Source organism: Polypterus senegalus, chromosome 1 (assembly GCF_016835505.1).
Source record: "Polypterus senegalus isolate Bchr_013 chromosome 1, ASM1683550v1, whole genome shotgun sequence".
NCBI lineage: Eukaryota > Metazoa > Chordata > Cladistia > Polypteriformes > Polypteridae > Polypterus > Polypterus senegalus.
In genome coordinates, this window is record NC_053154.1 from 97,378,714 (window position 1) to 97,405,868 (window position 27,155).

The window sequence follows — 27,155 nt, forward strand, 5'->3', positions numbered from 1 at the left end:
GATAACTGAACATTTCTGACAGAGGGCAAGGTCCCAAAAGCACTTTTCAGCAGGCAAGTAGAGGGGGTACAATAGGGCCAAAAAGGCTTTGTCTGGCAGGAATGCCGTTTGAAGCCTTGCTCCTTTAAATGCAAGTCAGCTCTAATTACCCAAACCACCAAGGAGGCAGCATTCCAGCCAGGGATACATGACTGAATGAAAGCTGGGTTTTACTGAAAGGCGCCACCATGGGAAGACAGAGACAGGACTTGTACCATGTAGCTTGCATCTTCCTCTTCAGAAGAGCCAGCAGTACTCAGAATGTAAAATGTCATGCCATTGAAAATGAGAAAATGCTGAGCTGGAGTAAACATCATATATTATTTAACTAAATCAGGAAGTAAAAGGTAAAGGGGACTTCAGTTCTGGAATGTATAAATAGCTCTAAACATTTTCAGAAGAACAGCAAATGTCAAAGCAGTAATAAATGAAACCTTGCAGACTGCCAGTCTCAAAAAGAAACACAGGATGCCAACAACATTTATACCAAAGGACTTACAGTGAATGCAGGTCGGATAAATTCTGGAAGGCAGATGTGCCCACAAAAGAAAGGGGGTTATCATACAGGTGTCTGCAGATCAAAAAGAAAGACAGAGGTTGTAGAGTCAAACTAGTGTATTGCCCTTTTAAGCTTTTGTCATATTTCTCCACAGTGTCATTTTATATATGTATTATTTAAATCGCCTTAATAAAAATTATAATTATTTGTGGACTTTTATTAAAGGTCATATCATATCTGCAAGAATCAGAATCAGCGAGCTGAGATGCACCCCTGAATTTTATTACTACGCTGAACAAAACTCAGATCAAAATGGATACTTCACTGATGAAAACATAAATTCAATAAATACAAAATATAAATACAGGATCAAATTAAGAAAAATAAAGAAAGAGCAATTAGTAAAACTGAAATGAATGATCAGAGGAAGTGGTTAGTACCACATAGGACTAAAAAGTGTGAAGCTGAAAGGGAGCATAGACAAATCACATCTGTGGTAAAATTAAAATAAATCTTCACATTTATAAAATAAAAAGTGACAACACGATAAAAAGCAACTTGTGATAATTTTATAAGAGGACAATAAGTTGCAGACCTTCAGCAACGATTTGGAAAATGTAATCCATCGTTTGCTAACTGATAATTTATTGAAGAATCTGTCTTGTTGAGTTATGATTACTACAACATAGAAAGATTTTGTCAAGAATCAGAGATCCCAGTCTGGCCATCCATACAATAGACACTACAAAACTAGGTGATCCAGTGAAGAGAGACTGCAATCATTTGGAGGCAGGAGAGACAACTACACTTCTGATTAGTTAATGCAAAAAAATAAGAATTGTTTTTTTTAGTGAGGTATGAATGACTTTGAATCCTAGGCTCAAATCTCAGGTGGGATACTGCATTCATGGTGTTCCCATTATCTCCCTGAGTTGGCATGCTTTTTCACCCACATCCCAAAGGCATGATTGAAAGTTAACTGGTGACTTTAAATGTCTCAGTTTGGTTTGGTAATGGATAGATGCAGGTTTTCAAATAGCAGGCACATGTATTAGAATAATGTCTATATGGGAGTATTGAGAGAACGATACAGCCATATAAATATAGACACAGGCTGTTGAGAATAAGAAGAGAATAAAAACCTAGGATACAATGTGATTCAAGAATGCTTGTTTTCACCCACCAGAATTCCTGACAAACACAGATGTTGCAACTGAGGCAAATGACAATGATGAGAAATCAGTGAGAAATGTTGATATTTCACTAGTGGCTATAAAGTCGGTAGATATCTTAGCAAATGTGGAGGAGTTACTGTGGGGCTAAAGATTACTGTATGCATTACAAGCAACAGTAAATGAATAGAGTTCAATATGAAGCAAATAAACATCGTGATAACTGTATAGAAAAAATAAAAGATGAGCTAAACATTACCACTGATAAACGCAATGTAGGCCAAGAAAACAATTTATTGCTTAAGTTTTGTAGTTTTAAACAACTAAAGAAGCAAAGGTTCAAGATATTCATAAAGATCGCAAGCATTGTAAAGTATGGATGACAACATTAAAGAAAGAAGGAGGAAACCATAAAGTCATATTTAAATGCAAACATGGAAGAGCATGAAATGAAGTAGCAATTCTAAATAATAAAAATGAGTAGTGCAAATGGTAGGAAAAGTGGAAAATCACTACAGAATGAAAAAAAACAAACAAACAAATGGCTCAAGCATTTTGGAGAAAGAATAGCAAACACAGTACCTGTGGAAGATATGGGGAAGATATCAAGAAAACACAGCCAAAACAGGGCTTAAAGAATCAAGAATACAGAGAGCAAGAATATGTAAGTGCATGTGCCGAGTGTAAACGAGGATGATGATGGTACTGTATCAAAGGTAGTTACATTACAGTACATGTAATCAGTCCAATGACAGCAAAATAAAAGGATGGAGGAGCGGCTCCACTACATAGCAGACTTACTGTGTGCAGAAATATAGGCCATTGTAGCACCCATTACAGTCTGATGGAAATGACCAAGATAATTGTAAATTGTAAATGTGAATTTCCCCTTGGGATTAATAAAGTATCTATCTATCTATCTATCTATCTATCTAATTGCTCACATTTTCTCTCTAATAATTACTTGCAATTTTAGCAGAAAAGCCTTGTTAAAGGTTTATAGCTTTCAGCACCTAACCCCCCAACTCACAGTCTTATGGTCTGCAAGGTTGGCAAAGTAAATTATGGGAATTAAGACCACACTACAGGCTTCACTACTCACATAGTCCTCAGAAAGGGGTTTTGCACAAATGCAGCATCAGGAATCATAGATATGCTGTTACTGTGGAACCCTCTGCAAAAAGAAAGACGACTATTAGGAGAAAAACACACACAATTAAAAATAAACAACATATGATCACATGCAATCACAAGGAAAATGGCAGGACCCTGTCTTTGTAAGAAAGAAAGGGTGCTTTGGTAGGAATTATCTGGTGGAATCCCAGAAATGGATCAAAAGAAATGCCACATGTGTTAGGCCAGAATACTCATAGCTCCTTCCTTTTTTGGATCTAAATTAGTCTTCTGACACTATCAAGACAACCCATAGGTCCTGGAAGATGAAATATGGATCCCATTATTCAAGCACTTACAGTTCCTTTAGATTCGGTAAAGATCGTATGGCTTCAGGGAAATCTGTCAGGGTATTGTAGTTAAGATCCCTGTAAAAGGAAAAAAAAAAAGATGCAGAGAATGAGAAGATGTGTGGCTTGCAGCACGCAGCTCGGCATGCTGCTGCTAGATCAACAAGTAGAGGCCTTGAAAGGTGGAAATTAGACTTCTGGTATGTGTATTATCAGCAATAAACTGAGGAACTGTTTCCACATCTTACAGCATTGCATAGCAAACAAGTTTCCATTTATACAGATGTCCAGGTCTCAAATATTCTCACTCATCCTGCAACAACAGCACAAAGGCAAAGCACCTGAAACATCTGCTCGCACTAATTAAAGCTCAACAATCTTTTCTCCGATTCCTTGGTATCCTTTTATGATTTGTTTAAATCATATTCCCTTATTTATATGATCGTTTGCACCTGATGCTGCCGAGATAGACTGTCCTCAATTACCTCAAACTAGTTTAAGCGAGTTTGAAAATGTTATGTTAATGTGATATCAATATAACCTTCAGTTAAACGTGATATGAATGTCACTTCATATCCAAATGGATGTTACGTGTTAGACAAATAGTGACAGTTCCACACTGACCCATACTGCTTAAATCCAACAAAAAATGAAGATTAAAAGGGCTACATTTTTTAACTTATTGCCATCATCCTCAAGACTGAAAGTCTTGTATTTCTTAAGCCAATTATAAATTCATACAGTACATTGAAAAACAGGAAAGAAAGAAGGTCCAAATATTATGATCTTATTATTTATTAAACAGTAATTTAACACACTCACAGTAATTTTAATACAACTTTATGCAGAAAGCAATGAGCTGCCCTGATAGTAAGTGATTGCCAAAGGTACAGAAACCCAGTAAGGCCCAAGGGAGGCAATTTATGTAAAGAAAGGAAAAAAAAAAAGATGTGCACAGGCAGTGGATGCTGGTGTGAAAATGGTATACTGAAATTAGATTATCCAAGGACATCTGAATAAAGGAGGGGGTGAGTTGGATATTAGATGCAAAACATCACAAGCTATGGAAAGCAACTACAGGGTCGCAGTTGGCTATGTCAAATGGCACACAATCTAGAAGCAGTCCTATGTGTTTTACTTCTTCATCAGACATACAGGAAATTAGGATGCAAGGACATCATTTGGATTTTTATGTAGTTTCAGGTCTTTACAGGTAACCCAGGGAGCCAGTGTTTTCATGGCTTGGCAGGGGCAATGTGTCACAACTGTCCTAGAACTTTCTATAGGAATTCCTAACCTAAGAATTAACTCTGGGGATTGGCTCTAAATAACTGCTACGGTCCTGTCTATTGCCACCAAGGCTAAACTGTAAATAAGGATTTGAAGTTAGGATTCACCTAGCAGTACCTAGGGAGGTACTGTAGTGTATCTAACACATTTTTAGATAGTGGAGGAGGTGAGAAAAGACACTGCCATCTTTCAGTATTATGTTTTTTAAAGTGACCTATTAGGCAAGCCACCTCACTGTTGTCAGAGGCTAACACGCAATAGGCAGGCAATCTTTGTTTTGTTTATTTCTCATTGACTTAAAAGGAAGGCATCAGGTGGATTCATACTCATAAACACTACAACAATTTTCATTCCATTTTTTTAAAACTACTTATTCCACTATGAAGTTGCCAAGAGCCACACTCTTTACCAGAGGCACTGGGCAACCAACCCTGGATAGGATATCGCAATACACACTCAAAATACAACAAACTGTTGTTCTTACACATCTAATTCAGTTCATGGCTATGTGGTGTGTGTCCATAAAACCTACTGGAAATACAAAATGTCACATAAATACAATTGAAATACATTCCCAGTATTTATTTTTCACTTTCATCATGAGTTTCACAGTAGTGCGGTTGTAAGTGCTGCCCATGTCTGCATAGGTTTTCCTTGTGTCCATATTAGGTTAACTAGTGCTTCCACATAGGTCCAGTGCAAGTGTAAGTGAGGGTGTATGCAGGTGCTGGGCTGTGATGAATAGGCGACTTATTCATGGTTGTTTCCTGCCTTGTGCCCAGTACTGCTGGGACAGGCCTCAGGATTTTTGACTCTAAATTCAATTAACTAGGTTTGAAAATGGTCTATGATTGTAATGCTGTCGAAATAAAAACAGCCGAACGGATATTGTTTCCATTAACTCTAATTAAATGTAACAAACAGTTTAATTCAACTGATGACTGTTTTTTTAACCTTCATAGCCACATTTTATACAAATTTGTGCATGCAGCAACAAAATGAGTAAATATGTCAGAAAGGTTTCAAGGTGTTTTGCCACTGTTGCAACATAGAATGAGCATGGGTGTGAGTGTGTTGTGGGGCACACTTATTCTGAGAAATACACAAAAGAAGATTCAAATATGGCAATTGTAAAATGCCCTCTCAAAGATGACAGGCATGTCAGTGTCTTGACAACTTGCTAAGAGAACTTACAGCGTTTCCAGGTTATGTAATCCATCAAAGCTGTGCACACCAATCTGCTTAATCTTATTGTTGTGAAGATGCCTGCAGGAGAAGCACACAGACAAAAATATACAGGATCAATCATGTCTCACAATATAAGGGACACACACAGGGAGCCTAAATGGAAGGAGACCTTAGAGTTAACGTTAAAAAGCTCACAAATACACTCATAGGCAAAGAGAAGTTGCTGCCAAAAATGAAAAACAGCAATCTAATGGTTTTAAATCTAATAACTTTATCACTGCTTCTAAAAGACAGATAAGGAGACATTAACAGAGAAAGCACACTGAGTTACTGGCTCCAAGGGGCTCTATACTGGCTGAGTTATGAGTTATGTTTCATGCATAGAGTTTCCAAAACTTCGGGAATGTTAACCTAAGATGATTTAGTTTAGAAGAAATGCATGGTAAGTTAATGACCAAATTGGTATTTGTACAGTGAAACATCCAAATGACTGTTATATATTTGTTATTTTAGCTTTTTGTGCAAATACAGTATATTGGTTTATTTTGGATTGGCTCAAAATGTTCACTATAGCTGTTCTTGACTGTAATAGGCAATATACTGAAAATATGTTAAAATCCTAAATCCTCAGAATCAGAACACAGTTCCTTCCTGAACCAGGGCAGCAAAGCAGACAAAAGGACAATTGGCCAGCAAAAGTATTTCGACTTTATCACATGCTCTTGTCATATCCAGGATTGACGTCTACAACTCTGTTATAAAATGACCAGCGCCTCTTCAAAACTGTTATTTCTGCTCTAGGGCACATCCTTCACTCAGACGTGCAGCAGTGAGCTCATTATGCCTATGTTTTGAATCCAGACTTTGGGATGGCCATCCTAAAAGTATTAGATCTGCAGACTTCACTTATTCCTTTAAAAGCCAGCTTAAAATCCACATTTAATGTTTAAGACATTCAAGCTGCACTAAAATTCTTAATTCTTAGTTAACTTTCTCTAAATACGTCCTTAGAATATAGCTCAGCATCTAGAACTTTATTTGTTGACAGTTTTCTGCATGATGTATTTAATCCTCATGACCCAGATCTGTGTTTCAGTTGTCTTCAGTTATTTCATTGGTGGTTAATAGCTTATTTACTGGCTTACTTTTTTCTGGTTTTTAGCTCCCATTGTAACCTTTTTCGGTAACTGTTAAGTAAAGGTGTTCCAAAAATAAGAAGCGTTATTACTCACAAAACCACCAGGCTGGACAGATTGCTGAAGGCCAGATCAGGGATGTATGCTATCCTGTTTAGTGCAAGGGTCAGTGCTTGAAGAGATGGCAGGTTACTCAAGGGCTTGACAGGAACCTCTGTCAAACTATTGTCATCGAGCCAGAGGTGGCGTAGCTGAACAAGACCTTCAAAGCTCTCTTCTGGAACACTAGTGATGTGGTTTGCATCTAGTCTCCTGGATACATGAAGATAAAAATACATCTTGTAATACACAAAAAGAGGAGCAGTGCCAACACAAAGGGTGTACATTTAGAAGATACAGATATAATAGAACCCACTGTTCATAAGAAGCAGCACAAGTAGCAAAGGTCACTCTCTCATTAGTGATCATACAAGAGCGCACACTACAGACATCTGCAATGCAAATATGCTTCTGTACATGTCACTTCACAATCCAATCATGCTCAGTCTGCACACCAATCCCCCCAAAACCTGTATAAATACAAGCACATCTCTACACATGTGCCTCCGGGTGTGCAAGTCTCACCTTCACCCACCCACAAAAGATGCAACACTGTTCAATAAGGATCTCAGATACATTAAATTGATATGTCCACCCACTTAAGCACTTTTTATCTTATGTGGAACTCCACGGTGGGCACCTGCATCTAAATTTTTTCAAGGTTAAAGTCACTCACTTCTACATCAAGAAAATGTGCATACACACAACACCAGTTGTGCCCATGTACAGAACACTATGTGACTCTCTTTTTCTGCAGCTGCTGTCAGGTTTGTTTTCAGTTTGTTTTCACAAACCTTAACAGTCCTTTTGGACTTTGTTTCTGCAAACATCACATTCAGACAAGCAGAAAACCTCCCTATTATAACTGAGCAACACACTCAATGAGATATAGCCACACTGATGGGCTTTTATTAATAAAAAAAAAAAAAGCAGTAAGTGACACGAAGAGTATAACAAGAAAAGCCAAGCAAATGCAAAGCATTAGTCTTGTATTGTTCTCACTTGCACACTTGTGGTCTTTCGTCACAGCAGAAGATTAATTGACCTGGCAGATAAGGTACAGTGTACCATTGTATAAAACAACATTGCTTTTTCAAGTCATTTAGAAACTAGGAGGTACAATATCATCTCAGTAAGAAAACCAAAATATTGTAGTCATAGGATATTTCAAATTAAATTAGTAAACAAATTGCCTCTTGGAGAGGCTAACCTATGTATGCCATCTAAAAAGAATTCTTTTGACCTACAGTATTGAGTAAAGGCCATCAGGTGAACACAACTTTGCTTTCTTGCATTCTCACAACCCTGGTCTTTATATTGGTTGCAGTAATGCTTAATGCTGATTTAATGATTTTACAAGCTCTCTCACCTTCTGTTTATTACTGTTTTGGCCGAAACCCTTCCTAGTGGGGTTATTGCACTATGATATTCACCATCTGCTAACCGCAAAAGACTGCTAATTCATTTAAACTGATGCCACTGGCCTTGGTCGAAATATGTGCCCACCACATCATATTTGCGCTTACCACACACTCTGGTACTCTTAGCCAGCACATAATTGTGCACATATATATGAAGTATGTGTGCTGGATACTTAGAACGACAGCTCCTCATGACTGCGGTTGTCTTCTTACACCATGCTGCCAACCATAGCCAAGAACACCATGAAAATGCCAAAAGACGACCCCGCCCTCAGAAAAGAAGTAAGCCAGTGCATTCCTTGAGAGTGCAGTCCCAAACAGACTTGACAGACAGTGCATAGTATGAAACTCTGCCAAATCATTACTCAAACAGCACTAAAGCCTGAGGAAAATACCAAGAAGCAGAAGTTGTGTAAGAAAGGCAGCTACCTGACAAAGACCTAATAATTTCTGTCAAACATTGATGTTCCTTCCTGTGGAAAAACCATCAACAAATAATTTCCTACTGGCTTGTCAAGGCCAGAAATCCCACCGGAGCTCAGTGGTGTGTAGAGGACTGCACTGAGCAGTTTGTCTTAATGGACAGTGAAACAGTGCAACGTGTCCATATTCTCCCTCCTTAAATCTGTTCACAATGCCTGCATAATTTCTAGCTATGGATTCAGCTCTTCTTCTCCAAAGCTCTATTTTATATACAGCCTTTTAAAACGACTGCTTAATAAATCCATTTGCTTTATATTACAAGATGAAACATTACAACTCATGAATAAGGGGGCAAGTTCAGACTGTCACTTAAATGTTCTAAGTATGAAATGTAATATATGTATTAAATAAAAGTTTGATTTACTGAACTTCAAAAATGGGACTCAATGAGAAAGCTCAATAATAAAAAAAAATACTCTTTGATTTGAAGAGAAAGGTTTAGTTAGGGTCAACCAGTCTCTCATATTTGGAGTTAGTCTTCACCTTGAAAAGCATAGAATAGAATGTGTCTCAACTTACAGAGATTGCAGAGAGATCCGGCCTTTGAGAGCTTCACTTGGAACAGTCTTTAGCTGATTATTCTGCAACATGCTGTTGGAAAAGAGAAAAGAAATTAAAGAAATCACATTGTCAATGTAATTGATATGGAACCTGACATGGGAATGTGCAGCTTGGTGCAAAAGTTGGTAATGCAAAGACACTTTTGAGGCTTGCAGTGCTTATCAATAACAGTATGATGGCTGAAGGACATGGGTCTGTGTCTGAAATAAGGCACCTGCTCATTTTACATAAAGAACTGTGCTACCTCAGATGTGCAGACACATTCTCACATAAACATGGAAATGTACTCTTTTCTCCTGGCATGCACGGGAACGCATTCTCATTTGTTATGGATTTTATGCCTATTGTTGAACTAAACATAAAAAATGATAATCCATAAATCATCAATCAGGCAGTGCCTTTGCTAAATAAGTAGCTTATGCGAGTGCTGCTTTTATTTAAGAATACACTTCATTACAGCCACTTCTTTTTGGCTCAGGTGCTTTCTTGTACCCGAGTGTACCTCTCTTAAAGCCAGAGGCAGTGTAACATGATCTGTTTCCGCTGCTTAAGGGATCATGCCTAAAATCTGCACTTAGAACAGCCAGTAAGAGGTTTGCTTCAGGAATGTGTATGGGGTTGGATTCTAGGGTAAAAAAAAAACCAAAAAAAACCTTTGAGGCACCACACCTAATAAGCAGTTCAGCACAAGTGATGAAAAACAGCCCAGGCAGGTAAACTTTGACAAGAATGGACAACCTAACCTAAAGACCAGGTACATAATCTTATACTTGCACCTAGTAAATGGTGTGGAATACTGCAAAAAAGACAACTTTAGTCATAGGCTCAATTACTGTCCCTGTGCTATTGTTAAACTCTACAAATTCACCAAGACAATCAAAATAAAACACTGATTGCGTGGCCATGGAGCTCAAAGTGTGCAGCATTGCTAGCTTTGAGACTTTAAAAGATGCAATTATGTTCCTTTTCCTGCAGCAGCACTGAATGCCTTTCAAGACACACACAAGTGCCGCTTTTAAGTTACAGTTACATTTCTTTCAGTGTAGAAGATCAAACCCCAATTCAGAAAACAAACTGACTGGACCATCTACTGTTGTTTACAGAAGACTTGTGCCACAGTGGAAAATAAAGTCTGAAGTCTTTTACTTCAAATTCTGACCCCTGTATAGCCTCCTCAGCTTCCTCACAACCTCTTGCTGGTAAGACTGAATGGTCAATGAAGGTTAACTAGTCTCAGCATGGGAGCTCTCCAGTACTGCATCCAGCATGGGCCCTCATGGGACACTGTGTAATCCAAGGAGTAAAAGGTAGACTGAGCTGAGAGGGTGTTAGGAATTACTTACAGGACTTTGAGCTGATACAGTCCAGACAAGGCATCAGGGTGGATAAAGGAGAGATCATTTCCAGCCAAACGCCTGCAAAAAAAAAAAATAAAAAAATAAATAAATAAAAAAAATGTTACAAAGCAGCAGCATGTTAGGACTGGCTGCGCCAAGAGGAGGAACAGCTACATAGAATGTTGAATGCCATGCCCACTTTTAATGAGATTACTCGAGTCTGGTTTCCTTCCTGTTAATTAAATTTTGAAACCATTTAAATGACGTCCGGTTTTCCACACTGCAAATAACCACAAACATTGGTCACACCATTCGCAAGTTTACTATAATCTATCAAAAGAGATGTAGATAAATGGACTTAACTGGGGGAAGGGGGTATTAATCGTTGCTTTTCCCACCACTCTATTCATTTTGCACTCTCTTTCAGTTAAATTTTGAAATGCATCTTAGTCCACAAAGTGTTTTCATTCTGTAAGACATTTCAAGAAACTAGAACTGGAGATGCCTTTTAAACACAACTTAGCTGATGCTCTTTGATGACAAACAAACTATCCTACTAGGGGGCACACTAAAACAGCTAAAAATAAGATTTTTCTACAGAAATGAATCATTACAGTAAAGCTAACGTCATGTTACACGACTTCTAGTTGGAGGGGATGTCAACTTTGATAGCTTCAGTTGGTGATCTCATCGCCAGAGCTTGTCAGTTTCATCAACTTTAAATTCACAGCTGGACATGTAAAATTAAGAAACTGCATGACAGCTTTCAAGTACATTTTTACACTTCCATGGAATCACATGCTTGCCCTTTTTTCTGACGAACAATAACTTGATGCCTGACGCAACTGACATGATGCTGAGTTTATTGTTAGTGCGAGTTTTACTGCAATATTGGCCCTTTATTCTCCCCATGCTATCATGGTACATCCAACACAAGACAGACAGATGAGACTCTATTCAGTTTTCAAGATCCAAAACACATTGCTGCTTTATATGCACTGTAATACAAGATAAGAGCTCATTGGTTGTCAGGCCTCATGCATACACAGTCCACCCATATGACTAAAGAAAAAACAAGATTGGTCAGATTGAGTCACTGGTTATACTACAGTACATGATAGATGGTCAGTAGAGTATGCTGCAGCTACCTCTGACCTCTTCAAGATTATCTAAATGAAGTCTATGACTGAAAATTACTGGAAAGGTTGTGTAAGGTGACATTACATTTAACCCACTAAAACTAGTCTATCCCATTGTTAAGTCCAAGAACATAAAAGTTGTAGTAACAAAATTGCACAAACCAGTCTGTTTTAAAAAGATGAAAATAAGCACTTTTAAAATCCCCATTAGCAGCATTCTTACACTCACATACCACACTGGCTTGTTCATAATGTCAGTTTTTTTTTTTCTAAAATTGTAAACCAAATGAAAAACAGAAGGGCTATCTTTGTATCAGCTTGGATATTTTTTCTGCCTTGGTACTCCTTTTTTTTCTCTAGCAAGGATGACAACACACTAAACTGCTTCCTACCAGAACCTGGACGTGCACTGCCTCCCATCCCAGTTCCTGCGGTACTCATAAGTTTTGCGTTTATTGCTGAGTACAGGACCCTTCAGTCATTTCATTAAGCCTTTCTTCCAGTTTCCGAGGGCTCTTCCTGAGTGCACGACAGCAGGAAGGTTGCAGTCCTACTGCCTCCCCCAGGGATCTTACGACCCCTCAAACCTCAATAGATAACAATCTTGTCGGGATTTCCCAGCATCTCAGGCCTCACAGTTTGCGTGTGTGTGTCCAAGGAGAGGAAATGGAGATGAGATGGGTTGTGAGATACCAAATATGTGCCTCTAATCAGCAGATCAGTGGTAGGGGGAGGGGAGGTCTTTCAGCCAAGACAACAATATAAAATCAGTTTAATCTGTGCATTCCATCACTAGACAGCACTGACGATTCTAGGCGCAGGGATACAATAACAGAAAAGTTTTCTTATTTTAAATGTAAGAGTGAGTGAGTATCTTCTGTCTGTGCAGTGAAGTATAATTCAGTACACCCTTGCTTTTTCTTTATGACACTTTGCCCAATATCATCTTGGAATTTTATTGCAAAGTAGGTTCCACCATCTGTAATGGCTTACTGGTTCCAATCAATTTTGCATTCTGGGGCATTAGATTCTTTCCCAAACTGGCAGTGGTCTACTGTGATTGGCGGGTTTAAGATTTAGGCCATCGTAGAATGATTCATGCACATAGAGAAATACAGTGTGGAATGCAAGCATAAAAAGGTCATTTAAACAACTGAAAAGTACAGCACTAGATAAGCGAAATGCTGGTGGGTGAAATAAGGCATCAAGTGTGGATGAGATTTAATGTGTCCTCCATTAACCTAAAAATCAAATGTGACATGTTAGAGCATTCAACACAAATGCCCAAGTTCATCAAGATGACATCAGACATCAACACTAAAGCAGAGAGTTGCTTGGAATTAATTTCATAAAAGGCGTCAAGCAAGGGAGAGTGCAGCACAAATTTTGAGGGGAGTGAGAAGACAATGAGTCACTCTTCATGCCCATTTCAGCTTTTCTATTATGGCCAGGTTACAAAGTTCTTCAAATACGTCTGACAGCAATAAATCAAAGTGGGTTTATTCATGTAAAGCAAAGACTTTAGGCATACCAATCCCACTGTTAAATTACCAAAATGAACTTGGTTAGAGAATGCGAGCCAATTAATCACTTGTAAAGAAACGCAGTTCAAGAGAAAACAAAGGCAAGCATTCAAAAGAAAAATATACAGTAAATCCTCCACACTTGAACAGTTGGGAACTGGACTCATGGAGAAAGCCAAGGAGAGAACAAAGGAGGGCAGCCCAGATAGCAGTTGGAATGAGATGGGGCAAATGCTCCCTCCCACACGCAGCCCAGGTGTGAACGTGCACAAACACACACATACATATAGAGACAGAGGGAGGTAGCTGTTAACATGCCTAGCTGGAGAGAGTGCCTCATAAAGAGGAAAAACCTATCAAAAACACAGTGGTCATCAAAGCCATGCCTCCGAGGTTTACTGCCTCCAAGAAAACAAAGTACAGCTCATCAACCTAGCTCCATTAATCTAAGAGAGAGACACAGACAGAGGACCCCAACCATACCATATTGGTGCTACAGAAACAATCTCGTAAGTGGAGAACCGCCAATCCTATACAGATAAAAATTACACATTAGTAACTAGCGCTTGCATCACTTGCTAGAGAGAGAGGGCAATCAGAGATGATCAAAGCAACGCCTGGCTGGCCAGGAGGAGGAGAATGTGAGACAGACCGAGACAGAAACACACTTTCTCCTATCCTATGCCAATTTTCAAGAGACCTATACACAAGTTTTCTTCAAGGAAAATAACTATTAGGGCATAAGAATTTTGCTAGTGCACTAGAAGTGCAGAATGTGAGTGCCTAACTTATAGTGAGTGACACTGGGAAGATGGTGCCAAACCACCTTATGAGGAAATATCTTTAAAACCTCAAGCATAACATGTTGTTACCAGGAGGAGCCCTACTGTTATTTATGCATGTATGTGCATGTATTTACTTATGATCAATAATGTTTATTATTAATGCTTTGGCAATACAATGCACTACTGTATTATGACATTTAAGTGTTGTGTTTAATTTCAGAATAGCTTTATGCTGACCCACTGATTGACCATAATGGAAAATTGACATTAATACATGTGTACTGACGCTATAAATTGCATCATATATAAAAATGGCACAATCAAAATAAAATTTATCTGTATGATGATGTGCATTAAAATACAGACCAAAACAACAGGCGAAAAATAAGTCAAGCTTAAAATGTGAAATACACATTACATATACACATCCATATGTCATTGAGCCTGTGGCAGATTTGGGCTTTCTTACCATTTACCTCTTTTCTTCTGGCATGTTGGGAAATTTTTCTGTTTTTTTTGGGCACTAAACTGCTTCACCTGTGCTGTGAATATTTTCTAAAATTAAGTAAGTCTCTTGTCTAGACTGCTCCTCTGAAACAATGACACCTCTCTCCTCTGGATGGCTAATTTTCCATGTTGTTGCTCACATCTCTTATAGTCAAGACATGTTCTGCTCATACACAGGTCTAAAAGGCCTGGCTTGTTCTGGTTTTGGATTGTAGCACTCAATGAGTTAGTTTCTTTACACTTTCCAGCTGGTTGCTGGAGCTGGACACTAGTGATGTTTGTAGGCTACATATGTGGCTGCCTAAGGGGAGACACAGTTCGACTCTTGGGTCTGTAAAACAGCAATGTAAAACAGTGATCGACTACATACTCCATTGACATCCCAGGAACATAGAGGTCATTCTAAGAATTCCACTCTACAAGGTAAGGTCCATAGACTTGGTGGCCAAGTAGTAAAAATTGGTGCAATTATGATTCTCTCAAATTTCTAGGTCTCAGTGGTAAGCTTATCACACCCACTCCTGAGTACTTGGTCAGGGGATACTTGCTATACTTGTCCTCATTTAAAATGCCAGAGACTACAAGTCTCATCAAATCTTGCTCACACACACACACACACACACACACACACACACACACACACACACAACTTCACTTGGTACAAACTAACAGTACTTTCGGACTTTAAAAGAATTTCTCACTTACAGCTCCTCCAAGTAGGGTAGGTTTTTGAAAGCCTGCGCTGGTAGCTCTGTGATGTTGTTCATACTGATGTCCCTGAAAAAGAAAAAAGGAAGAACAGATCTGAAATAAGGTGCTAATCAAAGTTCTAACCTTTAAACCTGGTTTGGGCCTGTTCTGCAAGCACATTTCCTGGAGTAAGCCTTTTCATAATTTAAGTTTCTGTTTTATGCCTCCAACAGTACCACTGGGTTTCATTTGCCTTGAACCTCTACCCTAATCCTAATCAGGGGCAAATGCTGCAGCACTTGGGAGGAGCCATCACACTGAGCAGCAGTGAAGGCATGTGCTTGCTTGAATGGTATGTGGCCCAGTGCATTCTCATCAACATAAAAAAGCATACAGAATTAATAAAGTCTCTTCCTCCTATATAAAACACAATACTGTGGACAGGCAAAACTCTTTCTCCTTCCTCTTATTTGGCAAGCTATACATGGCCATTAAGAATCAATCTAGTTTATCCACAGATAATAAGGTTGCTTTACAACCACTGATACTGACAAATTCATGATTGATCCTCACATACACATGCATTTTATTTATTTATATCTATCTATCTATCTATCTATATATATATATATATATATATATATCTATATATCTATATACACATAGCAAAATACCCGCGCTTGGCAGCGGAGAAGTAAAAAGAAAAGGAAACATTTTAAGAATAACGTAACATGATTAACAATGTAATAGTTTTGTGATTGTCATGAGTGTTGCTGGCATATATATATATATATATACATATACATACATATATATACATACATATATATATATATATATATACATATATATAATACACACACACACACACACATATACTATGGGGTGGGGAACAGGCAAATAAATTGATTTTGTGAATATATAAAGTCGGCGTCAGAATATATAAAGTCAAAACTTGAATATATAAAGTCATTCCCGAATATATAAAGTCACTGTCGGAATATATAAAGTCAAAAGTTGAATATATAAAGTCAGCGTCGGAATTTATAAAGTCATTCCTGATTATATAAAGTCAACATCGGAGTATATAAACTTACTCCTGAATATATAAAGTGAAAGTCAAAATCTATTGATTGAAACGACTCTGAACTGAACTAAGTTAACAAAAACGTATTCAGAAAAATAAATAAAAAAAACACTGTACAGTTAATGTTTTGAAAATGATGCATGTGCCCTGTCCAGGACTGGTTCCTGCCTTGCACCCAGTGTTGGCTGGGATTGGCTCCAGCAGACCCCCGTGACCATGTGGTTGGATTCAACGTGTTGGGAAATGGATGGATATTCCAGCGCTGACTTTGTATATTCTGACGCCGACTTTATATATTTAAGTTTTGACTTTATATATTCCAGCGCGTACTTTATATATTCTGAAATATTCCAACGCCGTCTTTATATACTCAGGTTTTGACTTTATATATTTGGGAATGACTTTAGGCTATATATTCAAGTTTTGACTTTATATATTCCAGCAGTGGCTTTATATAATCAAGTTTTGACTTTATATATTCGCGAATGACTTTATATATACACATTTTGACTTTATATAGTTAAATGTAGTCATCATTGCATAACTTTTTCTTTACCATAGAAATTTAAAGACTAAATTCAACTTCCATTCCTAACAAAGATATTTCTGGCGACTAAATAGAAGCTACTTATATCCAAATTGCCTGCCTGAATAAATCACCCTCGCTTCGCTCTTACTTTTTTACCGTTCATTTAATCATGGCTAGTGGCGGAAAAATTATAAAATGGAAGGAGGATTACACTGAGTATGGCTATACCAAAACAATTATTGATGACGAATCTATTATTCATAAAGCTTCAATTGGTGATCTGTTTTTCTGTGTTAACCTCATATTTTTTCATACTTCTTCTCAAAGCAAGGGGATGCGAGGCTAAAATGAATCGGGAAGCGCTGATCAATGTAATCGGTGTACCAGGAAATCATGCATTGACAGAAGTTCCCCTTTGCTTGTGATTAAATGCATTATTTTTTAACTCGTTATGGAGCACATGCATCGAAGCTTCTCAGCTATGCTTGTGCTAATAAAAGGAAACATTTTAAAAATAACACGATTGTCAATGTAACCTTTTGTAAGTAGTGCCTGGAGGATTCAGTGTGGAGAAACTCTAGACACAGCGTGTGTATTAACTTGTGGATTTTTCTGTGAGTATTTGGTGGCAGCGTCACAAAGTCGTAACACTGCGTTAGCTGCGGAGCGCAGCTCAGAGCGAAATGAGGTGAATAGGAGGGGAGATGATGACGTGACTCCCCCACCCGCCTTAACTGTCAATCCCCCACAAATACAGTCTCTCGGAATTTGCATAAGCACAGCCCTTCACCTGCAATTTTAACTTAGTTACAAAGTGATCAAAACTCTCGTTTATATCCTGCGTCCTCTCATTAAACTTGTATCCCGCATTACCTGTGGGCATGACAAACGCCAGCGGCAGCCTGTCTGTGAACTTAATTTAAAGTTTAGGTTTACACCGTGCTTTGTTTCCGAAGTAGCAGCACTCATGAATATGGTTGTATATGTCACTCGCTAGCTTCTTATTGTTTCGCTGCCTTCTGAATTATATAATGCATGTTTTCTTCAGCGCTTTTTGGAGCTCTTCCTGGTTTTCTACATACTGCGTTGACAGTCAGTTCACGTCATTGCGTGGAAGGTGTGATGATATCACATGAAACTCCGCCCCCACGGCTTTCGAGCTCAACTCCATTACAGTATATGTAGAAAAATAGCTTCCAGTTATGACCATTACGCATAGAGTTTCGAAATGAAACTTGCCCAACTTTTGTAAGTAAGCTGTAAGGAATGAACCTGCCAAATTTCAGCCTTCTACTTACACGGAAAGTTGGAGAATTAGTGATGAGTCAGTCAGTCAGGGCTTTGCCTTTTATTAGTATAGATATATATATATATACATATATATATACATATATATATACACACATATATACATATATATACACATATATACATATATATATATACATATATACACATATATACATATATATATATATATATACACATATATACATATATATATACATATATATATATGTATATATATACACATATACACATATATATACATATATATATATATACACATATATACATATATATATATATACACATATATACATATATATATATATACACATATATACATATATATATATATATACACATATGTATACATATATATATATATACATATACATATGTATACATATATATATATGTATATACATATATACATATATATATACATATATATATATATATACATATATATATATACATATATATATATACATATATATATATACATATACATATATACATATACATATATACATATACATATATATATATACATATATATACATATACATATACATACATATATATACATATATATATATATATATACATATATATACATATATATACATATATATATACACACTCACCTAAAGGATTATTAGGAACACCTGTTCAATTTCTCATTAATGCAATTATCTAATCAACCAATCACATGGCAGTTGCTTCAATGCATTTAGGGGTGTGGTCCTGGTCAAGACAATCTCCTGAACTCCAAACTGAATGTCAGAATGGGAAAGGAAGAGTGAATTTTCCCTGCTAGTGTATAACATACAGTATATACTGTACACACACATACATATATATGTATATACATATACATATATATACACATATATACATTTATATACACACATATATATGTATGTGTGTGTACAGTATATACTGTATGTTATACACTAGCAGGGAAAATTCACTCATTGTAATGTAGGTCTGATACTTCAACCTTCATTGTTGAAATAAACAAATAAAAAATACAAAAACAGTTTAACAATAAATCCACAGGGGAAAAAACAATAACTATGAACAACGGTTGTCTTACAGTTCTTCAGTATCTTGTTTGACCTTCTTCAGTCGTCACTGCGGGACACCTTTGTGACACAGTGCCAATGAGCCTCTGAATCTACATTTGTGGGATGTTCTCCTGCTCCTGAAGAACTGCCTAATGATGAAGCTTGCCACTGGTATGCAGAGGTTCATGTCTCTGCATATTGCAAATCCAGGGCACTGCAAAAGGTGACCTATCAGGACAAAAGGTAGGTCAATGCAGCTCTTGAACACGGGTATGTATTCCACAGGACAGCTGTGACCACAGAAGCTGTGTGTGGCCTGGTATTGTCCTAATGTAGAGTTGGATGAGGAGGAGCTATAAGCACAGGGCTTCAAACACATTGCCTGGAGGGCCACAGTGGCTGCAGGGGTTCGTTTACAGCCACTTTATGAATTAGTAAGCAGTTACTGTTGCTAATTTAACATAATTATTTTGCCTTAATTACAATTGACTTTTTAAATTGTTTTTTCCTTACCCAGCAGCCAAACAATAAAGAGATGAAAAGCAAACCACCAGATGACCAGCTAACTCAGGGCGTCTCACACAGTACCTCAGGGTCACAATTTTTAGTCCAACCAATCCCGTATTTAGTTGCTAATGAAACCAGTTATTTAATTCTATGTCTTATTAATGTTCTTATTCTGCCTCACCAGTCATTTCCAAAACCTATTTTATTTATTATGAGATCTGAGATGTCGTGGAAGAGAAAAGATCAGTTATTTTCAAACATTCTTTTCTTTTCCATATTTATTTGGGCAGATACTGTAAGAAAGACACAGGTGCAGACAGAATCTAAGTTAGCCTTGCCAGTCAAGTATAAATCAAGGCAACATTGGTAATTGGTTAATAATGAAAAAAGTTGCTAGAACAAAAACTTGTCACCACTGCGGCCCTCCAAGAACCGAGTCTGACATTCACACTCTGCAGTCAGCAGAATGGAGCTTGTCTTAAACTCACCTGTCACTGATTCAGGCACTGTGTCTGCCATAAGTTTTAGCAGCCATATAGTTTCTCAAATGAACCGGTGTTGCATGTTAGTTCTAGTTTGCTGTGGACAGCTAAGGGTGACCAGATGTTGGATGGTCTTTTGTCATACCTTAATGAAGAAACCATGCCCTCAGTAGGATCACAGTAAAGGGGTTTAAACTTCCCTCAGCACCATGCCATGTGCTCTCTTCTCTTGCTTGCTTCTGGCAACATTTCAGGCATTATGGAATGCCCAGTAAGACTCACAAAGTGTCAAAGTGTGGTCTTTTGTCTCGGGCCTTTTAAAAATGATCTGATCAGAAATTGTTCCATCTGATCCTCACAGGGTTAAAGTGGACCACAGCTATAACCATAGTTTTCTCATTCCAGACAATGTTACTTTTCTTTTCCACTTTCCGCTATATTTTTCACTCAATGTGTGGTGCTGTATTCATTGTCCTTTTATCTAATGTTGCTATTACATTATTGTCACTAATATGTGAGAAAGAAAGACATGCAAGTAACAAGTTCAGTATGGTATATACATGTGGCCTTTAACTTGAACTTAAGTTTCTTTACATTTGCAATACAGCATAACTGAGAGTCAAAGATTAATTTGGTTGGACAAGGGAAAGCTGAAGTGGCCATAAAAGAAGAGAGCCAAGACAGCCCAAGCTCAGTTAGCCATTAAGACAACTCTAAATAAATCAAGAGGAGAGCAGTGTTCTGCAATTAGATGACTCTCATGGACAGTAACTGTGCCATCCTTGGGTGGCTAATAGAATAGCTGTTCTGGGTGGACAACAAACTTAACCTTAATACATAATGAGCTCTTGACTATTTGATTGTGCTACTCTCCCTGTCCAGTGCAACCTCTCAATCCTTTACGCTCATACAACTGGAACAATTACATACGAGGGGCAAGGTGGTCGTCCTCCCCAACAAAGGATTCCTGAATGGCCAGATGTGCTAAGGACTAGCCCCTCATCCTTCCCCAAATACAGTTGGTCTCCAAATGAGATTAGAAAAAAAAGAACAAAGGCAGTAATGCTTGGCTTTGGTCTTCCGAGATCTAAAACAACCCATACTATCACCAAGCCCGCAGCATGCACAGAGGACCCTCATGCTAATCTGTATATGCAGACAATGACCTTATCAAATAACCAAGAGCCTGACACGCAGACTGGGTGGGAGGTGGAGAAATACAGCTTTCCTCAGTGTTGCACAGGTGGAGGCTTGCAACTCAGGAAGCCTGCTTTGTGCGGTGGCTTAGTGGGTCAGCCGGAATGTAATAGAAACATGGCAAAAACTTGTAATAGGCAATGTAACACAAAAATACAGTTGACAGCGACATCACTGAATATGGCTGAAAATAAACATTACACTGTTGTGAGGAAGAATGCTAGCCTGCCACAGCTGCCTTCATATGGCTGGGAAATAATGAGCTTACAGCCTCAGTTATGAACACTGGGTCAAGTGGATAAAAACCTGGGGAAGGGAAAGGGGGGGGAAAAAAAAAAAAGTAACCACTTGGAATCGGAGCAAGCCACCATTACCATGGCAACTGGCTAGCCATCATACAAGTACTGGAAAATACATAAAAATATATATAAAATAAACACCCCAACTCTCAGCACTCTTATTTTTCTTTCAAGAACCAAAAGACAAAACTTTTCACTGAACATGAAGATCCCCAAAAACAATCTGATGTAAGCACATTTTTGAGGTGTCCACGTGTCAGGTCGATTCACTTCATCAGAGACAAAGGATTTAAAAAAAAAAAAAAAAACAGATTCCCTGGTTAAGGTCTCTGCTCACTTAACTGGACCCCTAACGTAAATCAAGCCACAATGTCTCACAACCTTTTTCTTCTTCACAAAATATGTAAATTCCAACGTTGGGCTTTTTGATGCACATGACCTTTACTGCCATTACCTTTCAAACCCTCTGCTTAGCCAATTTCATCTATTTTTAACTGTAATTTCTTACACTATAGTTAATTTCACACCATTTTAACAGTTTTTATTTTTCTTTTTTTTTTAATAAGTCAGCACATGTCTGTGCAGAGGAGAAATTGATACATCAGTAAAGGACTTGTGTGTGTGTGTGTGTGTGTGTGAGAGAGAGAGACAGAGTGGACTTGTCAGGACTGGCTGGTAGTTGGGCCCAGCCAGGATATCACCATAGGCCTACTTGGCCTCTGTGATAATTGCTTTTTGAAACAGACTCTTACAAGTACTTGATATGAAAGCTTTTAGATAATCTTTATTTTCTTACCAAACTGGACCACTTTGCATCCTACAAAAACATATTTTGTTGGCCAATAGCTCCGTGCACAGCATTAGTGATAGACTTCTCAAAATTTTGTGTGTCATATATCTGTATTACCTAAGAGGCATTTTGCTTTAGTTGTGACTAAGTTTGTGATGGGAAACAAACAATTAAGGATAGGAATTCTAGTTGGGAAAGATCCCTGACTTAACAGTACAGATTTATTAAATTAACAGCAGAGTCTCACCAGGATCTTCAGTTGTAACATCAAATGGTTTTAGACAACTAAGTGCAAGCCTGTCAGTCAAAGTTCTATACTGATTGACAGCCATTAGTTTTGTCCTGTCCAAAATTGAGGAAACGAAAGTGGCTAAAATTGCTATCTACCAAAACATGGTCTATTGCTTCTAAAGGTAATCAAGTAATCACAAAACCCTTTTGCCTTCTGAGTAGAAGCAAAACCCATCATCTACTATACATAAATAATGTCAACTAATGCAAGTATGTTTTGACTTAGTGGACTGATGATGATCTAAAAAAGCATTTGTATGTGATATTCATAAACTTAAGTGGTATTAGCTAATGACAAATGCTTAATAATGATCAAATATTTTAACAGTATACATATGTAATATGTTCGAGAAGGAGAGAGAAAAATAAAAAGGCTGCTGCATTTCTTTTCAGTTACCAAAAGACACTTTCCTAAATTGTGACAACATTCCAGTACTATCCATAGTCTTGGCTTATACTTTAATAAATTGGTACAAAAAATAAATAAGCAATTGCAAATCAATATAAACTATACAATTCCAATCTCTGATTATCCAATCTTCATTTTAATAGTTTTGAAGTTTACTCTTTCAAATTCTGGGTAAATACATTTGAGAAAACCAAACATCTGAAATGTTGCATTGCAAGTGCCACAGTGTCTTGCACGTTGTGAAACAAAAACAAAACAGCCCAAGTATAAAACCTCACCTGTCTTTTTTCTGTGTATGTTGCCTTTCAAAACCTTTTCTATCAGCTTGACTGTTTTCTTTGTACTTTATACAATGTATAGTTACCAAAGCCATTGGCAAGTACAGTAGGCTCATGGATAACGTGCAAACTTCCAACAGGTAATTACTGCACTGGGATCAGAGCCTGTATCACCCAGGAAGTGAGGCAACACCATTACCTTCTGTAGCATCAAACCAAAGTCCATCATATTCAAAACAAAAAGGTGGCAGAAAAAAAAATACCAAAGCTTTTTTTCCCTTGTTTTTCGATACTATTCAAAAGCACTTACTCATTTTGGTCATTAGTCAAGAACAGTTACTGTCACATTGAGGACCAAGAAGGGCCATTACTTCTTATTTGCTTATCCCACAAGGTGACAGGTATAATTCTACCAGTATGAGAGCTGCACATGCATCAAAGCTTAGTGTGCTCTGGCATCAACAAGATGTAAGGTCATGTTGTGCAAATACTGCCATGACTTTTGGAAATAAACAAATAAATATAAAAAATGCACTTAATATTTTTGTAGTTTTTGTTTTTTAAAATTTTTTTTGAATAAAATGTCTGCCTTCTGCAAAAGTGTTTAGGTTTGCTAAACCAACATTTGGTCAAGCTATGCCTTCTATAAGATGATGCAGCCAGGAGCACATACTTGGTATATCAAAAAATAAAAACATGTTATTTTACTGCTAAAAATTTCATACACTAATTCTGAATCTATGGTGAGATAATATTATTATATGATAATGTTCACATTTGTTAAATTCAGTGTACACAAGATTTATGGTTAAACATAATCATAAATGTGGGCATATGGTGCTTAAAAAATCAGAAAATGGTAAAATGTGTTACAGTATATTAAAGAGACATACTAAACCCTACTTAAAGAACTTTTCAGAAAACAGTAATAGTTAAAGGCATTGCATTAAATGAAGACATACTTAAGGCTTCTCAGTAAAGAACTTTTCATATGCTACCAGTCAATGTTCTTTAATTCCCTTGTTTCCTCCCAATCGCCATCTCTCCTTCAGTTTTCTCTCATCATTTATACTTTTCTGTAACACAATGTGTCTGAAAACACTTCACTTGATTTTTATCAGCCATCATTATGCCCTTCTCATTCAGAGATCAAAAAAGCACTCAGCATTCCAGATATCACTTGTATGTTTTGCCAAAAAACAGTTCCTTTTCCACAACCATGCCATTATGTGAGCTAAGCAAAATGCATTACAGACTCTCTAGGAGGTTCATTATACTCAAAAGCTTGAGGATGATCAGGACCACTTAAAACAAAAGGCAGACACAGAACAGCTCTGCCTAGCATAGTCCATGCCAAAAAAGGCTGTCATGCAAAGCTTTGTTCAGTAGGGAAAGGACCTAGAGTTACAGGTTTTTGGGAGAAGTAAATTTAACTTCATGCATTAAAGGACATGCAGGTCATCTGCAGTCTTGCATAAAGAAGATAGGTCACATCTAGTGCAAAAGATAGAAATTACCTAGTCAAATCAAAATGTAAAAATGTAAAAAGTAAAATGCACTCCACTTTACACATATGCAGTTAGGTCCATAAATATTTGGACAGAGACAACTTTTTTCTACTTTTGGTTCTGTACATTACCACAATGAATTTTAAATGAAAAAGCTCAGATGCAGTTGAAATGCAGACTTTCAGCTTTAATTCAGTGGGCTGAACAAAAAGATTACATAAAAATGTTTTTAACACAATCCCTTTATTTCAGGGGCTCAAAAGTAATTGGACAAATTAAATAACTGGAAATAAAATTTTCATTTCTAATATTTGGTTGAATATTAGCCTTTGCTGGCAATGACAGCCTGAAGTCTTGAACTCATGGACATCACCAGATGCTGGGTTTCCTCCTTTTTAATGCTCTGCCAGGCCTTTACTGCAGCGCCTTTCAGTTGCTGTTTGTTTGTGGGCCTTTCTGTCCGAAGTTTAGTCTTCAACAAGTGACATGCATGCTCAGTTGGGTCAAGATCAGGTGACTGACTTGGCCATTCAAGAATTTTCCACTTCTTTGCTTTAATAAACTCCTGGGTTGCTTTGGCTGTATGTTTTGGGTCATTGTCCATCTGTATCATGAAACGCCGCCCAATCAATTTGACTGCATTTAGCTGGATTTGAGCAGACAGTATGCCTCTGAACACCTCAGAATTAATTCGGCTGCTTCTGTCCTGTGTCACATCATCAATAAACACTAGTGTCCCAGTGCCACTGGCAGCCATGCACACCAAGCCATCACACTGCCTCCACCGTGTTTTACAGATAATGTGGTATGCTTTGGATAATGAGCTGTTCCACACCTTCTCCACACTTTTTTCTTGCCATTGTTCTGGTAGAGGTTAATCATGGTTTCATCTGTCCAAAGAATGTTTTTCCAGAACTGTGCTGGCTTTTTTAGATGTTCTTTAGCAAAGTCCAATCTAGCCTTTCTATTCTTGAGGCTTATGAGTGGCTTGCACCTTGCAGTGCATCTTCTGTATTTACTTTCATGCAGTCTTCTCTTTATGGTAGACTTGGATATCAATACGCCTACCCCCTGAAGAGTGTTGTTCACTTGGTTGGCTGTTGTGAAGGGGTTTCTCTTCACCATAGAAATGATTCTGCGATCATCCACCACTGTCGTCTTCCGTGGAAGTCCAGGGGCCTCATGTATAAATGGTGCGTACACACAGAAATGTTGCGTAAGAACGTTTCCACATTCAAATCGCGATGTATAAAACATACACTTGGCGTAAAGCCACACATTTTTCCATAGTACCTCATACTTTGTCGTACGCAAGTTCTCCACTCGGTTTTGCAGACAGGAGGCACCCAGCGTCAAAGCAGTGCTACTGTTACTGTGTGGTTACCCTTTATTTCTTAGAACCACATTCCTGACGCGGCTTTATAAACACACTGAAACTAACCGCATATTGTTTATTAGTGTAATGCATCTGATTGTAATTAACCTGTAACAATAGAACGGTCCAGGGAATAGCCATAGTATTCCAAATACCATAACTGCTTTAGCGTTGTAACTCTCACTGCACCTTTTTTGTCTTTCTTTCAGCTGCTCCCGTTAAGGGTTGCTACAACAGGTCATCTTTTTCCATATTACTCTCACTGCACCACTCAAGAGTATTTATATCACTGTATCTGAGTGGGGAATCACAGCAGCAGCTGATCAGAAAGAGAATTATCGGTATACAGTATCAAGTACACGCTTGTCTCAACTACGGCAAAACGTTTCAAAGCCTTTCCTGTACGGACCTTGCGGTTCAGAAACAGTTTAATCCCAAGAACTATAAACGCACTCCTTGTAGAACTGTTTGTACTTATAAGTACAATCACCCCACTGTAAACTTGCACTACAGTTATAATATTGTACAACCTGCGCCACTTTATAAAGCACATATTTAGATATGATGACGATATCATTTTCAAGATGAAATGCAGCAAAATATGTTGATTATATCATACAGATACAGCTTTAACTTCATTTAAATAATCTGTATTGTTAATATTTAAACATGTGATGACACTGTGCCGCAGAGCTAGCAAGTTCATGTATTGTT

The 27,155-nt window shown here is 37.7% G+C and overlaps 1 protein-coding gene across 1 annotated transcript in view; it reads right to left on the reverse strand.

Moving 5' to 3' along the window:
• The window catches only part of lgr4 (leucine-rich repeat containing G protein-coupled receptor 4), a 78,485-nt gene that overhangs the window by 18,053 nt on the left and 33,277 nt on the right, over positions 1 to 27,155 (reverse strand). Inside the window, exons 2-9 of the mRNA XM_039753762.1 lie at positions 15,348 to 15,419; positions 10,695 to 10,766; positions 9,310 to 9,381; positions 6,884 to 7,099; positions 5,658 to 5,729; positions 3,183 to 3,251; positions 2,813 to 2,884; positions 539 to 610 (exon numbers count right to left, since the gene is read on the reverse strand). Coding sequence (XP_039609696.1) covers positions 539 to 610; positions 2,813 to 2,884; positions 3,183 to 3,251; positions 5,658 to 5,729; positions 6,884 to 7,099; positions 9,310 to 9,381; positions 10,695 to 10,766; positions 15,348 to 15,419 — 717 coding nt within the window. The remainder of the gene's footprint in view (positions 1 to 538; positions 611 to 2,812; positions 2,885 to 3,182; positions 3,252 to 5,657; positions 5,730 to 6,883; positions 7,100 to 9,309; positions 9,382 to 10,694; positions 10,767 to 15,347; positions 15,420 to 27,155) is intronic.